At 41.7% G+C, this 19,985-nt stretch overlaps 2 protein-coding genes and 1 pseudogene across 2 annotated transcripts; all 3 read right to left on the bottom strand.

Annotated features, from left to right (window-relative positions):
• Window positions 1-1,545: 1,545 nt before the first annotated feature.
• Window positions 1,546-2,277, bottom strand: LOC122621758. Its single transcript, XM_043799735.1, has 4 exons — window positions 2,192-2,277; window positions 1,978-2,133; window positions 1,758-1,925; window positions 1,546-1,701 (listed from the first exon to the last, which is right to left on the bottom strand). The coding sequence occupies exons 1-4, from the start codon at window positions 2,252-2,254 to the stop codon at window positions 1,546-1,548; spliced, it is 543 nt and encodes a 180-aa protein (XP_043655670.1). The 5' UTR covers window positions 2,255-2,277.
• Window positions 2,278-2,679: 402 nt separating this feature from the next.
• On the bottom strand, window positions 2,680-3,456 carry LOC122621749. The gene is made up of 4 exons (XM_043799723.1): window positions 3,333-3,456; window positions 3,119-3,274; window positions 2,892-3,059; window positions 2,680-2,835 (listed from the first exon to the last, which is right to left on the bottom strand). Exons 1-4 carry the CDS (start codon window positions 3,390-3,392, stop codon window positions 2,680-2,682), a joined length of 540 nt encoding a protein of 179 aa, XP_043655658.1. The 5' UTR covers window positions 3,393-3,456.
• Window positions 3,457-3,772: 316 nt separating this feature from the next.
• Window positions 3,773-4,546, bottom strand: LOC122618953 (annotated as a pseudogene).
• Between the last annotated feature and the right edge of the window lie 15,439 nt (window positions 4,547-19,985).

Genomic DNA, 19,985 nt, shown 5'->3' with positions numbered 1-19,985 from the left:
CCAAAATACCCCTGCTGGCTGCGCATTTTGGGCGCAATTAAGAGGCGAGGCAACTGCGGTCGGTCAGCTGGTCAGCCGAGATTAAGTGGACGACACCCGCAATTGATTCACCTCAAGATTATCTAAACTAGAGACTAGCCGATTGCCGATCGCCATGGCTAAGGCAGAGCAAGCGGGTCTGGGGATTTGCTGAATAATTTGCCAGTCAAGTTGAGTCAAGTTGTTCGCATTTCAGCAGATTTCGCGCCTGACACTTTGAACACCCGTTTCGTCATGTCGGCGTGTCGGCATGTCACAAAGTCTTCGGGCTGAGATACATTTGCTGCGTTAGACATGGCCAAAATAGAAGTGCCGAAATAGCCGCGCACTGGCCAAGTATTTTTAAAACAATGTTTTCTATGCTCGCACGCAGAAAGCCAAATTGCCGAAGGGGCCAAAAGGCGCTTCCTCTCTTATTTTGCACATAAACAACAAACGGCAGTGAAATAAAAAAGATAATATTGACACGTAACGCAAACATTTCATTCATTGTTTCCAATTTTCTTTTTTTTTCGGCAATCGCAATTGTTGCTGCTTAGTTTTTGGCGCTATGTAAACAATTCATTTGAGTTATGTGACCACAGGCATGGGGTTATGTGTGAATGATGGCCGATTTGTGGGCTATTCAGTGGCCAAAGAAGAAGGAAATACCACAATACCAAAGCAAACACTTCCTCTGGGTCGGCACTTAATTTAAATTAATTATTTGCATTGATTTCCAAGCAAATAAAGGCAACCAATGTCCACGAAGAAAGCTCAGCAGATTCAGAAACCCCAGCGAAAAGCTCTGCGACTCAACTCGGCAAAACGGCACCCACACTTTTCCGGGGAAAACTCCTTATGTCTGCGGCTGTCGTTTTACAAATTGATAAACTTTGCAGTTATCAGTGCTTATGTATCTTTCTGGTCCAAGCCTTCATTCCCTCTTAACCTTTGACCCTTTCCCGAGCCCCTTTCCCCTCTCCTCACTCCCCACTCAGCAACCCGTCATTGTTTTTCCTACTGAGTGCCAAACATTTGCCAGGCCGAAAGTTTTTCCTGCTCACATTTGTTTGCTTGGGATTTGCCAAGAGCAGAAGCGCCCAAAAACTTCAAATATAAAAAGGCAGCACAAATTTTATTGAATTGATTTATTGACTTACTTATTTGGGCGCTCAACGCTCATAGATAAGCGCTGGTTTCTTCTTGCCGGGAAAACCTTTTCTCAATTTTCTTTGTTTTCTTGCTGTCAGTTGGCAGCAATAACAAAGGCCCAAAGTAAATATTTAGTTTTCATTTATACAATTTTCCCCAGCCGCGCCGTTTTAGCCTCTTTGTTTGGGGCCAATTTGTGTTTAACTTTATTGAGGGTTAATGCAAGTCCATAAAAATCTTGTTAATTGAAAAGTAACCAAAGGGATTTACTTCACTTGGCATATTATGCTATTGATAATAGCACAAACCATTTAGGCTGAATGCTTTGCTAAACTCGCAAGTACTTCTACTTTATTTTTGCTATTTTCACCATTATGAAATAGTAAAAAAGACTTGTGTCCTTGCAAATCTAGAATTTAGACTAGCAAAATGAAACTCTATGAGGTAACTGCCTTCGGGGATGGGAAGAATTTCCGTCGCTCGGTGATTCAAAAAACCAACGGGCAGCTTGTCTATAATTACATCGCCCTGAATAATTTTATAAAATTGTAAATCATACTGAAAGGGTACTTCATTTTACTCACCGAAAAGGGACATGAGTGGTTCATATTGGAATAACTGGTAAATGATTCATAGATGTACTTTATGACCGGGCTTGATTTTGGATTTTTAAGAAATCTGCATGCATCTACTGTAACGTTGAAGAGGAAAGGCTTGTATCCATTGAGTCGTTTCCACATCATAAAAGTAAGCTTTAAGTGAGTGAATTATCATTATCATCAGCATGTTTATTGATTGAATTACCTTAACGCTTGATAACGAATTTTGATGCACCTTATATTTTCCGGAAACATATTTGTAAGTTCGATTTATCGACTTTAAGTAGCAGTACTCATATTCTCCCACTTTTACGTCAATGGAAGTACAGTTTATGTTCGTAAATTCAAAGAGTGAATTGGTCTAGAAAAAGTGTTAGGATTAAATAGGTTATTTAAATTTATTTAAAAAATGTACGCACCTCCATGACTGAATAAAATATCAAAATGGACAAAATCAGATATATTTCCTTTCCATCTTCCATTTTTGGTTACCAATCGAGTACTGAGTTTTTTAGTTCTGAAACCAAAATAATTTTCGATCGGAAAATGTGATTGATTGATATTCAAGTGGTTTGTATAGTTTGGCCTAATAGCAGATTGAAATACATCGCTTATCAGATCGTGAAGTAATAATTATGTCTTTTAAAAGAACGAGTAAAATATTTGTAATTTATTGAGCGCGTTGAAAACAAGCTTTTAAAGCAAACAAATACATAAACTATATTGTTATCTTTATTATTAGTATGATGTATGATGTGTGATGTTCAGCATTAGTACAAACAATTTAAGCTGAATGCTCTGCTGAATTCCCAGCCCATAAGCTAAGGTAATCGATCGTTATTAAAAGTAGGCACAATTTTTACTGAAAACATTCAATAAGTTATAATTCTGTACACTTTTCACACCATTATGAAATAGTAAAAAATACTTGTGTCCTTGCAATAATAGAATTTAGGCGGAGAAAGTGAAACTCAATCAGGTAATTGCCCTCGGGAATGGGAAGAATTTCAGTCATTCGGTGATTCATAAAGCCAATGGGCAGCTTGTCCACAATTAAATCGCCCTAAATAATTTTATAGTTGCTAAATCATACAGGATACTGTACTTCATTTTACTTACCGTATAGGGACACGAGTGGTTCATATTAGAATATTCGGTAAATGAGTCGAAGATATATTTTATAACCGGTTTTGATTTTTGATTCTTAAGGAATTGGCAGATATCCACTGTAATGTTGTAGAGAAAAGGCTTGTATCCATTGAGTCGTTTCCACATCATAAAATTTACCTTTAAGTAATTGAATTATCATTATCAATAAATTCCATCATGTTTATTAATTGAATTACCTTAATGTGCGTTAACGATTTTTGATACAACTTGTATTTTCCGGAAACATATTTGTAGCTTCGATTTATCGACTTTAAGTAGCAGTACTCATATTCTCCCACTTTGATGTCAATGGAAGTGCAGTTTATGTTCGTAAATTCAAAGAGTGAATTTGTCTAGAGAAAGTGTTAAGATTAAAAAGTTTATTTGAATTTATTTAGAAAATTTACGTACTTTCAGGACTGAATAAAATATAAAGACCGACAAAATGAGATACATTTCCTTGGCGCTCATCTTCCATTTTTGGTTACCAATCGAGTACTGAGTGTTTTAGTTCTGGAACCAAAATGACAATCGCATAATTTGCAATCGGAATATATGATTGATTATATATTTAATCGAGTGATTTGGATAGTTTGGCCTAATATCAGATTGAAATACATCGCTTATCAGATCGTAAAATAATATTTATGACTTTTTAGAAGAGCGAGTTACATATTTTTAATTGTGCGTGTTGAAATTAAGTTTTTAAAGCATACAAATATATAAATTATATATTTTATCATTATAATTAGTATGATGGATAATGTTCAGCAATCAGGCATTTAAGCTGAATGCTCTGCTTAACTCCCAAGTACTTAAACTTTTATTTTTGCAATTTTCACAATCGATCGTAATTAGGAAAGCAATAGCAAATAAGCTCATTCGATAAGTTATAATTCTGCACACTTTATGAAATAGTAAAATAGATTTGTGTCCTGGCAAAAGCAGAATTTAGACTAGAAAAATGAAACTCGATGAGGTAACTGCCTTCGGGGATGGGAAGAAGTTCAGTCACTCGGAGATTCAAAAAACCAATGGGCAGCTTCTCAACTATTACATCGCCCTAAATAGTTTTATAGTTGATAAATCATGCAGGAGGGGTACTTCACTTTACTCACCGAATAGGGACATGTGTGATTAAAATTGGAATAGGCGCTAAATGATTCAAAGAGAAACTTTATGACTGGGTTTGATTTTGGAGTTTGTAAAAATTTGCATAAATCTACTGAAATGTTGTAGAGAAAGGGCTTGTATCCATTGAGTCGTTTCCACATTATACAAGTAAGCTTTAAGTGAGTGAATTACCATTATTATAAAATTCCATCAGCGTATTTATTGCTTGAATTACCTTAATGCGCGATATCAAAGTTTGACGCAACGTGAATTTTCCGGAAACATACTTGTAAGTTCGATTAATCGACTTAGGTAGCAGTACTCATATTCTCCCACTTTCTCGTCAATAGTAGTACATTTTACGTTCGAAAATTCAAAACTTGAATTGGTCTTGAAAAAAATGTTGGAATTACATATTTTTTGAAAATTGATGTCGAAAATTTACGTATTTCCATGACTGAATAAAATATTAAAATGGACAAAATCAGACACATTTCCTTTCCATCTTTCATTTTTGGTTACCAATCAAGTACTGAGTTTTTGGTGATGGAACCAAAATAATAATGATAATGGATTGAAATAAATATAAAATATTTGTCTCCTTATTATAGGTATGATGTTTGATGTTCAGCATTCAGCCAATTTAATCGAGTAATGGTAATCGTTCACCTTTTTTAAGTGCTGCGTATTGTTATTGGCATTGGTGGGTTGCTTAAATGGTGTAATCTTTATTTATCAGGGAACCACCACTCGATCCACCAATCGATTACCTCGTTTTGCCGGCCGTGTTGGCCAGTTTTCTGGCCCAGTTCAATAGCTACCTACGGTGTGGAATCCATCGTCATGCTCATCACGTTGGGCGCATTAATTTGCACACATGATAAGCCGGCAAACGGCAAACCGATCGATTTTCCCGAATTGCTGTGGCTGTGGCTGATGCAACTGCCGCTAGATTTGCTTTATATGAGCTGCAAATTGGCTGCTCACGTAAATGATTTTCATTTTCCAATCATAACATTACGCGTGCCTGCACTGCCAATACTCACCTGCCGGGGAAAATACGAATACTCGCATCTGGAAATCCGGTGAGCCGAGGGAATCCGTAAACATTTGCGGCACTCACCATTTGGCTGCCGCTGATTACAATGCGGCCAATTGAATTAACATATTGGCCGGCGGGCGGAATTATGGCTTTGCCAGCCGAATGGCGAGAGCTGAAAGGCGAAAGCTGAAAGCGCGAGATGTGGCTTAAACTGTCTACAAATAATTTTCCGATGGGCGATGGGTAGTGGGCGGTCGAGATTGCCATTATTTATGGGCCGCGCGCTCGACTTGTTTGCTTTTTGTTAATGACGAGGCGAAAGTATAAAGCACAAAGTGCCGACAATTGGCAGCAGCTGAAACAGGAGCAGGATCCGCAGGATCCAAAGCATCCGACGCTGGCAAGCTGGGAAGCTCGCAAAAAAGTTAATTAAAAGTGCAATCAAGCAGCAGCCCGGACCGCAGAAAGAAAGAGACGGCTAGGGGCCTTAGAAAGAGAAAGAGAGAGGGAGAGAGTAGGGCATCAGGTCCTGAACGATGCTGACATTTTGCCTGCAACGGAGACGACAAAAAATGGATGAAGAAAAGCAATTTCCACACTGCGAGCAAATATGCATAACTTCGATTAGAAATTGGCGCATACTTTCAGACACCTTTGCTTTCATTTATGCACTAATTTTATTGCAATTTGCCAGCACGAATGTTTGTGTGAATGAAACTAAGACGCACTTTTTTCCGGTGCATCTCAGCGTGGCTGTGGGGTCATGTGTAGCACGTTGTATATAGGTTCCATCTCAAATACGAGCACGTCCAGGTGGGTTTGGAAGTTGGGTGTGGGGGGATTGGGGGTTGTGGGTGGTGTGCCTACCTGGCGCATCGCACAAATTGCTGCAATTATAGACGCCATAAATTATAACAACTTAAAGCTTAGGTAAACGAGCAAAGCCAGAAAATGGACGAAATGACAAGGAAAGTACGCAAGCGGAAGCGGAAGGGAGAATGAGATGAGCTGGGACTTTGGAAAATGCATTTAATTGATTTCACTGCTCGTCCTTGGCTTTTCCCTGACAGGCAATATCATTTTTATTGCTTCTCATTCCCACGAGCGCTTTTCCAGAACTTTTTTCAGGTGCCAAAGTTCCCTTGATTATGATTTATGGGCTGGAACTGCAGACGATAAAATAGATTCATGAGCTGGAACCTGGCAAGATTAATATATTAGTTTTAGTGTCGCCGTTCGTGGTTCATTTGTTTTTAAAGATTATACAACTTTTTGAAAACAACATCTTCCTGTTCGTGGCTGCAAATGCTGCGCTCTAATTGAGTTTCAAAGAACACGCCAATGTTCAAACAAATGTGAGTGAACATGGGGAATTCTTGTGGTTTTTGAACTGTCAACACACCAATTAATTACCCATTAGGAGCGCTCCATTGTCGGTCCCCTGAATGCCCGAATCCGATGACTGCGGTTGTCATAATTACTGGCCCCATCGCTCATTTCAACTAGCAGGACATCTGGTACACGGGTATCCTTTTGCTCCTGCGTCCCTGTAGTTAATGTGCCATAAAAGACGTAGACAGGCGAAAATATATCGAGTAATTACGAACTTTGACCTTGGTAGTGGGTGGGGTGAGTGGTGGGTGAGTGGCTCTCAGCATTTGATTCAATTTCCGCTGAGCTTTGCTTGCGGGCGGCCAATTAAAAATAATTTAATAGCCCGTTGTAATAATTCCGTTTCCACTTCTTGGCTCCGACAAATTTAATGGCCGCACCTCTTGCGTTTTACTGTGGCGTGTCTCGCGTCTCTCCTAGTCTGCAAATCATATTTATTTATTACATCTAATTGCATTTTCCGGCTTGCGAGATGGAAAAATTGCTTGGAAATGCAACCGACAGCTGTGGCTTGTCTGGCAAACATTATGGCATCCAAGGCTAAGAATAGATGGGCTAACATGATTATTGATAAGATGGAATGTTATTATTTATAGATTTCAGTTCAGTCAGGTATCAAATTTTGGGTGGCTAAAGTGTGAGAGATACTCGGCATTTCAATTACAAATTGAACTTGCTCCTCCAATTCCAATTCCATTTTGCCAGTTTTCCATTTTCCCGGAATGATATTTCTGTGTTTTGGGCTTGTGTGCCGTGCACTTTGCAGCAGCTGCAGATGAAAATTGCAAATGAAACTTAGCCCTGCTCAGCTGAAGTAAGCTGAAGTGAGAGGAGTGGAGTGTATTGGAGTCCTGTGAAGTCCTGCGAACTGAAGTGGGGTAAGCAGGACGTGCAAGTGCCTCTGAACTGGCTTCAGATCCTACGGTCGATGCACAAATCAACGTTAAGAGCATGTAACTCGCTCACCCAAACACATACACACACAGAAACACACGCACACACACACACACATGGCATAGAGTCCTTTCGGTGGCCTTTGCACTTGTGATGGTGTCAAAGTTGCATGTTATTGCATCAACATTATTTCTTCCTCTGCGAACATGCGCTTGTGTGCGTGGATGTGCGGCATAAAGTACAGTGGTACACTGGTATGGGTGCATGTTTGACAACTTGAATTAGGGTGCAACACAACACATGTACAAGCTGCAATTAGAACACATAACTCTCACTGGCTTTAATAGCTGGCATTGGAGGGCAATTAAGGCCGACCCGTATCTGTAAGCCAAAATAAATTGTGTCTTTTTGGGTAAACATAGGAAACAATCAGGAATATATATCTGTCGAATATATATGTAATTATCTTACAAAAGCAAGTCTTACAATAAAGGGTAATTCTCAGCTTTCACTTAAATGAAAATTTCACTTCAGACGTAGTGACACTTTAGTAACCGCCTTCTAAATGCCCGATATCCACCCTAATTTCCATATGCTGAAATGTATACACGAATGTTGCAAATGTTCTCGGCTTTGAGGTTTCTTTGCGGCGTGCCCCTGCTATCGCTTTTGGCCACAACTTTTTGCCATCAACGTACACTGATTAATTGCATTTCAAGTGCTTGCTGCCGTGGTGGACTGTGGTGGGAGGTCGGAGGTCAGCAGTGCAACCGCAAGTGCAAACGAGCCAATTCATTAGCACCATTCGACACAAAATCCGAATTAACCCCATCTCGGAACTCGGACAAGCCGTAAGTCGGAAACTCACTTTTAAAATTGCTCATAAACTTTTTCAATTTCAGCGGGCGCAAAAAAAATATTGGCGGAAGCGGTGGAAACGGAAAACAGGAAAACCGGAAAAACAAGCAACTTGCCGGAGTGCTTAACCAACATGCTGAAAATGTAGACATCAACCGCACACGAAGCGAACGCCCCCCAAATGAAGTGGAACTTCTGAGGGGCCACTAGCCCCCTGAAGTCCCCAACGAGCCCCCTCGAAATCCCTCTGTGGCAGCTATTTTATGCGCAATGCGTGCCCCGACTGCATGGCAGGAAAAACACAAATCGAAGATGGAGTGGAATGGAATGGAGTGGAGTGGAATCGCAATCGGCAACAAAAACGGAAAAACAAGGCGATTGCCCTTGCCCAACGCAAAGAGTCAATTGTTTTTCCGTCCCCGGGGTTAGAATGTGGCCAACATATTATTGTCATCCGATGATGCCGCAAATTTAGAGCAGATCCATGCAACTTTCAAGTTTAATGTTTCATTTTCCTGCCGCCACTAATGTAAACACTCAAAATTCGAGAGTCTTGGGAAAAATATATAATCAATTAATAGTGTGTGCATATAGAGCGACATATAAAACAGCCATCATGGACCGCAAAATCATCATTACCATCCAAGAGCCATTGCCCAAACTACCCAAGGGTCTGCTCCTGCGATTCTCGGACCGCTTTTCCGCTTTTCCGCCTTCCGCCCGACTGGCACAACTTTAATGCTCTACACCTTTTCCGTGTGGCAACATCGTACGCTTTTGATGGGAAAAGTTTAATAGCTTTCGACAATAAAACTTCACCTATTATGTAACAAAGCCCAGAACTGAACAGAACGCTTACCGCCAACGACTCCATCGTTTTCCCCTTCCTCGCTACCCCTTGGCTTCTGTCGATCGACTCACGGACGGGGGGTACACTGAGAGAAAGATAGAGCAACATAGCAAAACAAATGCAGAACATATTACTAAGAAAAGGTACATACATATGTGTTAATAAGAGAGAACTGACCCAAAACACCAGTGAACTCACTTGCAATCATGACCATTTTATATGTAGTTTTTCTAATTAATTAAATTTATAATTATAATAATAATTCTTCCGGTGTATTGGCAGTATCTTGACTACCACCATACTTTATTGGCTGCTACCGAAGAGGCACTGAAATAGACAAGAAATCGGGGAGCAGTCCCAATTTGAATGCAGCACATGAGGGGCCGTCCTTAACCCCCTGAAGCCGATGCTCCCCAGCCTTAACCCCCAACCACCCAACTCCAACTCACTCACCCATTGGCACTCCGCAATTCCAAACGCAATCCCTTTGGGGGTCGGGCTTTTATTGCGCGCTGGCTCATTGCCTTCCAATATTAAATTTGGGCTTAGCAGCCGGGTTAAAGGTTTCTTGGCTTTTCCTGGCTTTTCCTGTGTGGGCGCTATCTTCGACTTTCCATCTGGCCATGTTTACTTTGGCTTACAAGCCCCGCTGGATGGCTCTATTTCCGGCGATCAATGCCAATGAGAATGCCCATGCATATAATTAAATTTTTGTGAATGTTTATTAAAATTGTTTGGGCCGAAAGTTTGCTGTTTTGCTGCTTTGCTGCTTTGCTGTTTGCTGCTGGTTTTTAATGAAAATATTGCTCTGGCAGCCGTGGAAAAGCGAAAGCTAGTCGAGGATAAAGTTTTTTGCTGCCAAGTCACTAATGTTGTTTTACTTCTTATTTTTTTTCCTGCGCTCGAGCATTAAAATACTTGGGCATTACTTTTTGCCTGATGAAGGAAACAATTTGCATTGCAAACGGCAGAGAAGCGAAATGTAAAATTGATTATCATTATAATTGTAAATTGTTCTCGAAGTCGACATTTGAAGTTATTCCCGCAAATCCCTCTGTCTTTCGATTGGCGACAGTGGCACTCAATTCTGATTTCACATAGTAGCTCTCTACTCGGTCAGAGAAAATTCAATTTCGACAACTCATGCGTTTAATAAGCTTTTCCTTTCTGCTTTCTATATTGAAATTGCGAAATGGGAAATGGGAAATGCGAACTGGGAAGTGGGAAGTGGGAAGAGCGGGCAGCCTGAGCCAGGAACATATCCTTTTAACCCATTTAAGTTATCCGAGCCCCGCAGCTGTCACAGTCTGGCGATTTTGGGTCCTTTGTCTTTGCACTTCCTCCTTTTCCCCAGCCGTGTCGAAGGTCAGCAGCTTCTGTCGGACGTGGGCACACAGTCGCCCAAATCGAGTGACACGCCCACAATGGAGCTCTTACTGCAGAATTTATTGTTTCCCAATATATGCAAAATATGTTGGTACTGGGTAACTGGGACTTCAAACTTCGATTCAAACTTACCCATTTAGGTGCTCAGTACAGCTGGAACGGTTACTTTATATGAAAGCGACTTGAAAGGGCTCAGATTGTGTATTATATTGACTTTCTACTATTGAACCATACATTTGACTCTCTACTATTGAACCATAAGTTTAAACAATTACGCGGAACAATAAATTGGTGAGCAACCCAAACCTCTTGGTTTACTTAACTCTAACTTTAACTTAACTCTTACTGAGAACTCTATCTTCCCGTTTACACCGCATAATTTTTTGGAATTTCTTATCTCAGTAAGGGGTATAAATATTCCGTGATGCAGGAGCCAACTCCCAGCCATATCCTTGGAAACCCCAACTCAATGAGTGTCTGTATTGCGGTTGCCGCAATTGAATGTGTCCTGTTATTGCTGCTGAAGCGAATCCTGCGACTCCTGGCAGCAGCAGCAGCAGCAGCAGAGTTTTGACACAAAATGTGAAATTTGTCCGTCAGTCACTGGGGAAATTTCGTCCTGTTCGAGTGAGGTGTATCCTTATCGGTGCTCGGAGAGGGGGGGAGATGGGGAGTTGGGGAATGTCCTGGCACACGTGCTCGTGATGCGAGTACAACGGTATCGTTTGCCGCAGTGCCGCTTCTAACAATGACAAACATATTTCGAGGCTCCACTCAGCCCTTCGCATTTCTGGCCCTTGTTTGCCTTTTCGAGTGGAGCAACTTTACACATTTGGCAGTTTATTTATAGCCTCACATCCTGGATCCCCGGCTCGGGGCCCAAAGTTTATGCCCGTGCAATATCATGAAGTAGAGAAACTTTCGGAAATTCGCAAAGTTCGTCGGGCTTAGTGGGTGCAATAAAATAAGCTTAGAGATGGCCTAAAACTGGAATTTAGTGCTGAACGATCGAGCTCATGTGGCTGAGTTGCAGGCTCCTTTGAATTTAAGGGAAAGTCAATTTCGAATGGAAAGCTAGTATGTTGTCATGGTGCAAGTTTTAAGTATAATTAATTGAGAACTTAAGCTCTTAAGTTGCAATTTATCAGCTTATCAGTTTTTAAGCTGCTATCTTTTATTCAGTTGTGTGTTACAGGTTAAATTCGTTTTTTTTGTATATATCCTGCTGCATAAACCCGAAAATGAACATCTGCCTGTTAGTCAAACGAGCGAAATAACGCGGCTTAAAGAGCCTTTGCTGCGGAAGCTTTGCAGATGGAAAACAGATATGATTACCGCAATAATATTCGCCATTGTTGATTCAACTCGATTCTATGCGATTCTATGCGATTCTCTGGCACTCGATTGTTTTCATTGGGGGAAAGTGTGGCCGATCGATTGATTTAAATGGCTTTGAAAGGCGAGCTGCGTCGTGGTGTTGGCTTACTAATTGTTTGCCCCGTCGACTTGGGAAAGCTTTTGTCTCGCAACGAAAGGTTCAGCAAGTAAGTAGTGGGCCAAATTAAATGTTATCAGACATGGGACAAATCGTTGCCAGTCTGCCAAAGAATACGAAATCCAATTTATTCGTCTGACAATTGTCCTGCTGAAGGGATCAATATCAATAGCAATGGCAATGGCCTGCCTGCATGTGTGTGTGCAGTCTGCCTTTCTTTTGCAATTGAAAACTGCACTGGGAGTTCATTTTACGCTCTGCCAACGACAATTGGCCGAAAAGCACTTGATGCCAAGCCCTCAAAATACAACAAACCTATGCAAATCACCGAGTCACCGAGCTTGTTGTTGTGCCTGTACAATTTAAATGCGTTTAGCGTTTAAAAGTTGAAATCGCTTCCTATTATGATGCTATTATAGTAAGGACCAAATACGAAATACGAAATTCGGTAAGCGGCTTAACTGAATTTTCCAACTGGCGACAACACACACACACACACACACACAAAACAAATTTCAAACTATGTATTTACTTAAGGCATCAGGCATCAGATTGTGTTGCCATTGTTGTGCGCCCTGCTCGGCATTTTGGCTGAAAAAATAAGTTGACACATTTTCTGATTGTTTACAAATTTGGGCAGTCATGCAGAAGCGGTCGGTCCTTGGTCCTTTGGTCCTTGGTCTTTCGGAGGCCCTGCCAGGACCCTGCCAGGACCTTGCCAGGACCTCCCTGCTCGCCAAAACTTAATCCAAACTTTGCATAAAGGCATGTGGCAGGGATTTATATCCACTACACTATAGGTTTTTCGGCTCTTCTCTACAATGCTTCTGTGTGTGTGTGTGTGCGAGTGTGTTTGTGTGGTGGGAAAAACTTGGCCTGGGATGAAGGGTTAGTTTTCGTTCGTTCCATTTGCGAACAAAAACGCAAACATGAAAGCAAAGATTTAGTGCGTGTCGGCATGAACTTGGATTGTCTGCAGATGTATTGTTGGCATTTTCCGGGGGCAGACAATGATATTGCTGGTGAGTTTCTTGCCACAAGCATCTTTTGCCAATTCGATTGCGAGTTTAAGCCCATGCCGCTGGCCAGGCAATGAATATTTATGCTTCCTGAATATCCAGGATAAGCATGAGTGTGTCTATATATGTGCATAGGTGGAGCAAAAGGGACCAGGTGTAACTCTCTATTTAGTAAGGTTATCCACAGCTGACAAGGCCGGCATTTTAAAAGGGAAACTACATCAATAAACCATGGTCTAAAGATTCAAAATCCATTACCCTTTAGCAGTGGCTTTTTTACTCGAAAGCTGGGAAGTATTCTCTCCTAATCTTTGTATTAATTATTCAGCTATCAAAAGGCCAATGCAGCTGTAATTAAACATTTGTTTTAGTTCACTTTAAGGGTCCTAGTGCTAGTGTCATCGCCTTATTAGCCCAAGCGAACCTTCACCCACTTTTCCCGAAAGTGTGTGCCAATCCTCGTCAAACTTTTCGCAGCCCACAAACCTCAAGTTACCTGCCCCCGAATGCCGCAGAAGTTCCGAGGAATTCCCGAAAGTAGGCAACAAAATTAATTGGAAATCACAATCATGGCAGACTGTTTCACACCTACACGTGTGCGTTTATGACATTGATTGCCCGCACGCACACTTGGGCGCACTCTGGCCGAAACCGAAACCCAAGGATTAATTAAATAATTTATATGGGCTTTTGTTTGGTCGTAAGTTGATTAAGCCGTGCCGCTCCACTCAAAAGCGCATAAGGGACGTGTGTGCGTGTGACAGCTCCTATTTGGCCGCATTGCACAAATTGCCGAGCAGTTAATGATAGACAAACGTTTGGGCCACGTTCGACTTGATTCGACTTGACTCCATTGACTCGACTTGACTCGACTTGACTTGGCCAAATGTCACTGACACCGCACAAAGGCAAACCTCGGGGATGACGGCCCTTTGATTAGCCGTTGATATCCGAGGGGCGCAGACACGCGATAACACGTGCCAATTAGAGCTGCGAAACACACCTGAGCACCTGAGCTCAACTGGAAACCCTGCCGAGGGAGACCTCATTGTCGGATAATTGCCATCGGATGAAAATGCCATCGAATTCCATCAGTCCCCAGTTGGCTATGAGCTAAATTTAGATAAATCTCCGTGGACCAGCCATTTAAATTTAAATTAATTGCATTTAATTAACTAGCCGGGCGATTGGCTTGATTGGAGTGCTGATTGTGTGCTAATGCTCTCGCATTTGCACCTAATTGTTGTCACCAGCAGCCAGCCATTATTAAGCCAATATTTGAACAGTCAAACGGGCAAACGATACATTTTATGTTTATTAATTTAAAAGTGTGCGACCTTTGATGAACGTGAACTGAAGGAATCACATTTTATTTAAATTAAATTCAGCCCTAATAAACAGGAAATACTCGCAGAGTTGGGACAAACTTTCTATCACTGCTGGCGCATTAGTGAAATGTGCTGCCAATGAAATTTTAATCAACTCCGCATTCGACTTGGCTTCAAAGGCTCAATTAGCCGCGAAAGGAGTCCGAGTCAGTGGGACTTCCGCAGTCGCAGGACATTCGGCGGCTGACTGTGTGTAAGTGCGACAAGCGGATATCCGGCCGCCGTTCGATGGAAAACAGCGTTCAACCGTCAACCGTTCAAGTGAGCGATAACAAACTCAAAAACAAACACAATCACAAGGGAATAAAACAAAACAGCAGAGCCGCAGACAGCTGAATGGAAAATGCTGGATGACAAAACACGACTTGAAATTTGACGTGCGCGGAAAGTCAGGGGTGCCTTTAGCTCGCCATTTTCCGGCTTTCCCCCCGCCAACACTTTTCCATCTCCCATTTATTCATTTTCCCCAGCAGGAAAAGCAGCAGCGGCAGCAGTGGCAGCAGCAGAAATAGGAGGAAGCCCGCCGAGAGCAGCAACATTGTTTTTAATATCCGCTAAAATTGTTGTTTATACAATGTCGCAGGGAATGAGCCGCATAGTTGTTGCACGCCCTCGTCCTTCAGTGCGATTGTGGCACTGCTTGTTGCAAGTTTTTGTTGCAAGCATTTGCGGTCGGCTTCGGGGCTTTTGGGGCAGCTCTGTTGGCGGCATCCGCGTGGAGCTGCAATAATGCAAATTGTAGTTGATTGCCCCGCCCGCAATGCCACACCAAATTGTAACTTAAGGCATTTGCATTTTGTCTTTTCCGGCGAATATATTTCAGCGCAAAAAGTTGGGCGCAAAACGAAGGAAAAGGCAAAATGGGATTCAGGTTCCAGGAAGGAACAGGTCATAAGTTTGGCCATTTAACACCATTGTGCTGTACAAGCAATTGTTTAATTTTAAACAAAAGTATACATGCTTTGTGTTTAAAAGTAGTTAAAATAATTGGAGGTATTAGTAAAGAAGTCACTACTATGCGGCTCTCTAACTTTTCATCTTTGACCTCATTTTCCAAGCAGAACTCCAAACTTAAACACAAAGTTCAAAAAATAGCGTGGCCATGTCTGTAATGCAACTTTAATGTCCTACCAGCCGCAGCACGAGTGAATTCTTAAATTCACTCGGTGACCCATGACCCCTCACCCCTTTTCAACCGGAAAAGTTGCCTCAACAGCTGCAAGTTGTGAAACTTTTGACTTTCGGTTTCACTCCGTTGGGGATTTTGTATGCAGGTTTTTCAGTAATTGAGTATAATGGTGCATTAATTATTTACAATTGTTTCGAATTGGTGAAACAAAAGTTATAAATACTTTCAAGATTAATTAATACATTTGTTCGCTTTCTTGCCAACTTATAGAGATATTCGGCTTTCCACCGCCAGATGGCTGCTCGAAATTGAAAAGTTGCTGTTCGCCAGCCAAATGATTTTCATTTAAATTGTGGGAAGCCTTTTACTTGGATTATTGTTATTACTTCATTTTAGCTTAGATATCTCTTTAGTAAAGTATCCCTGCAGTAAAAGGGAGAGTCCTTTTTTGCTAAAGAACTACGTATTTATTTAGTAGCACTTTGTGTTTGGTTAACTTCACACATGTTTAAGTCAACAGGAATTCCAATTAAGTACAGAAAACAAGCACACAAACGAGGGTGCTGCATGCTTAAATAGCAAAACTTCTGGCATTCGACTGTGCACACACAAGAATTCTTTTAAATGTAATTTGCATGTGGAGCGAGAGCAAGTGCTTTGGCCGAATTTGACTTGAAATATTTACTGGCCAAAAAAGCGTCTGGCAAATTATGCAAAGTCAGCAGAAACTAAACGAATGCTAAATTGTGTAGGCCTCAGTGCGTATACTTAATTAACTACAAGCTGGACACGTGTCCCAAAAAAAAAGGAAAGAGGAGAGTCGCCCACTTTTTGGGGTTGGTAAAAGAAAACTAAGGCTTGCGACCCACAAAGACTGATTTTTGTAAATATTTAGTTAGGCCGGAGAACTTTCGTTGTGAAACTAATTAAATACGTAGTTTGATTTGGGCTTTGCAGTAAAGTTGTGCAAACATAGGCCGATGTCCGATGTCCGATGAATGCAATTTTAGGGCAGGACCTTTATTATTTGCACAATGCTGCAAAAGCGCAGTGCACACAAAGTGGGTGAATGCAAGATTTCAGCAGGATTTCGGTTGAAAGTAGAAGCCCGAGTGCAAACATTGTGCTTCAGCCACAAAGTAATCAAATTTCACTGCTGGATTGGGAGGGGAGCTCCGATTTGTCACTTGGCAGCCAAGTTTGCTCTTCTGGTTTCTGGGCCAACACGTCGTATACGCAGTATTCCTATTCCTATTCCTATTTATATTTCCATTTCCATTCGCATTTGCATTTGCTTGTTGCATTTGCATGTTGCATTGGCTGGCAAATATAAACGACTATTTATTGCATTCGAATTGATTTGCCATGCAGCCTAGCAATTTCAATTTGTGTGCCAGTTTTATTCTCAATCCGTGTCCAAGTCCAGTCCCCTTGGGTATCTTTTAATTAAGGCAAACAGTTTGGCTGGAAAGGTCACTTAATTAATATTGATTACAATGGTCTTTGAATAGACTTTTATCGCAGTAATGCATCCTGCATTCATCGCCCCTAATTGACAGGGGATTATCATCCTCTAACCGCTTTTCCACAGCTTTTCCACAGCTCATGTTCGTTTCACATCTCATTCATGGCTAATACAACTGGCTCCAGCTTCTCGTCGTGGCTGGAAAAACAACATTTAAAATGGAATTTTTTCGTTAGCATGTGCGGCAAATTCTTCCATCCCATCGATGCCGAGGATTCCAGCGAAATTGCTAAACACACATCTTCCTTACTCGTGTTCGGCATCCCTTATGCATATGCGTTTGTCATTTTCCCTGATTTAGCTCTGCCTTTGAGCTGGGAAATGGAGCCAAAAATTATGCTGCTGCTCGCAAATCATGTGGATTTTTCCCTCTTCAATTATGTGCATTTTCCCAGGTTCTCGCATGCGAATGTCTGGCTGGGAAACCTCTTTGATTTTAATTGGTCAGCAGTAGAGGGGCTAATTAAGCTGTTGATTGGAGGCTTAATTCGGCATGTAACTGGCTTTAAATTGCAGAAAAGCCTTCTATATTGTGCACTAAAAAGAGGCTAATTTGGGCTCAAAAGCGAGCTTTGTATTTTATGTATTCTGCGACTTTAATTCCCTCGATGTGTGCATGCAAATTCGGGCACTAAAATATCTTTTGGGCAATCGTACTTCGGACTGCTCGATTCAAGGCCTGCTTTGCCCATCTAGCGCTGCCATAAATACCCTCAATTTATGTCAATTCGATTTGCCTGTAGCCCACGCACACACTCGCCTAGGCTCACCCACACACTCACACGCACATGCACACTAATGCCGTTGGCCATTTTGACGAGGCTATTATGGCGGCTACTTTTGTGCGACCGACTTTTCCGCCAATGCCATTGATGCGTGGAAATTCAATCTGTGCCGTGGTCGCTGCAATTTGTGTTTTTCTTTGCCCGTTTAGTTACAGCTTTTTATTGCCTCGATATTTGTTATGTACTGGGGGCGATCAAATTGTGGGTAGCAGGGCATTAGCCTTGGCAAAGTGTTTCATTGCCCGACGATTTTTCTTGCGGCTCAATAATATGAGTACTGCCACACTCATAAAAACTAATGTGTGTTATGGTGGAGTAAACATGTCCATTGACTGCTTAGTGTCATTAAACTGAAATAAAATATTAATTTAAATTTAAATTGACTTGTATTTTACATACTTTTAAAGTATTTTCAACTTACCGTTTACATGGCGTTTTTGTGCATTATTCTGCGTGTATCTGCGGACCAATGTGATTAGTTGGATTTGCCTTCTTGTTGTATTTATATATTTTTATTAGATTCGCAATTTCGCAGGCCTGCGATTTCTTTCCACCAAATGGGGAGAGTTGTGGGGAAAACTAGAGCCGCTGGATTTTACCACGTGCTGCTCGACTTCAGATTTTCTTCGGCTGAGGGAAAGTTTTTTATGGCAGGAGGCGAGATTGCAAAGGTAGCCAAATGAACGTTGAACGTTGAGCGCATAAAAAGCGTCATTCAAATTAAGGACCTTATTCCTCTGGCAGCCCCGCAAACACTTTTCCTTTCCGCCAAAGTGCGAGTGTGTTACGCATTTAAATGGAAATGTCAGCGCTGCGGAAACTCGCGATGGTTTTAGCTTTGAGTTAAGTCTGCTTTCCCCGAGTTTTCCCCGAGTTTTCTCCTATTTTCCATTCCCTCCCCCCCCTTTCACCTGCTTTAATTGTCTTCTGCATGTGTGCGCGTGTGTGGTGTCATAATACCTTTTTACATTTGGCACTTGCCTTTTTGCGCTTTTTATTTATGCATTGCGTTCATTTATTTTTCATTTATTGTCTTTGTGTGCTCGACATTTGCATTTCGCTCCCGCTGTTTGCATACTTTTGAGCGGCACGCCATATGTTAATCATACGCCGCGTTGTCTGCCGAAGTGAAGCTCTAATTGAATTGCTTTGAAGGCAGGTCAATGGCAAGCTTAAATCTTAAAGGGCAACACCTGCTTTGATCTCGGCCGCCCGATAATCAGCTGCCCCAGTGTTTTTCTTATCAATTTGTAGGGGATCTCAGGCCTTGAAACGCCTGTGTCAGCAAATGTCAAAGATTTCGCCGCCAATCCAAACAAAGCAGAGCAAAACAAGTGTAACGAAAAATACATTTGAGATGACAGCAGTGGCGGCGTGAAATTTAATCAAATAAATTAGCAATAAAGTTGTATTTTCGCCGTCTCCTGCGCTACACGTTGCGTATACGCAATGTCGAAGTGTGCTTTTATTACGCGTCAGGTTTTTTCGCTTCGCACTCTGTGTATTTCGGGTTTTTAGATGTTTTCCGTTTTTTCTCCAGTTTTGGCCAGTTTTTCCAGTTTTTCGATTTTTTCCCGTTGTTCCAGTTTTTACTTCCACAGTTTCAATTAACGTTGTCAGTTTGGCGGGACCCCCAGATTTAAGCCGAAATTAAACCAATGGCCCTGCAACCTACACACATGTCAAGCTGTCGAAATGTCCATTTAATTACGCCGAAACGAAGGCTGTGATAAGGGTGAGCATTAGGCGGATTTTAAGCTAGTGCCTCGCACGGATCCTATTTATAAGCCGTCCAAATCCTGAATTCTATATGCTTTCGTACGCTTTTAAACGCAGGGTCAGGCTCAGAGGCTGAGGTTAATTGAATTTTGTTTCTGTTTTACTTTCGACTTGCCAAGTGCGTGACTCTCTGATAGTTTGCAGAGTTGGGGCACAGGCAAACATTGAAATCGTTCCTGTGTCCTGGAAGTCCTTTGAACTGCGTGGGTCGGTGCCATAAAGCATAAATACACGCATTAACTCGAGCCACATTAGCGATTTGGAGGCGCCAAAAGTTCTGGCAGCGATTATCAATACAATTTGCCAACCTGCCAGCACATTTATCATTCAGAAATATGGCCCAAACTTAGGGAAAATCGCTCCATTTACATATTTGTGCCTGGCCAACCAGCCAACCAGCCCACCAACA

Source organism: Drosophila teissieri, chromosome 3R (genome assembly GCF_016746235.2).
Source record: "Drosophila teissieri strain GT53w chromosome 3R, Prin_Dtei_1.1, whole genome shotgun sequence".
NCBI classification, from domain to species: Eukaryota; Metazoa; Arthropoda; class Insecta; order Diptera; family Drosophilidae; genus Drosophila; species Drosophila teissieri.
Note: the sequence above shows the minus strand (reverse complement) of the source record. Positions and strands in the feature narration are given on the sequence as shown.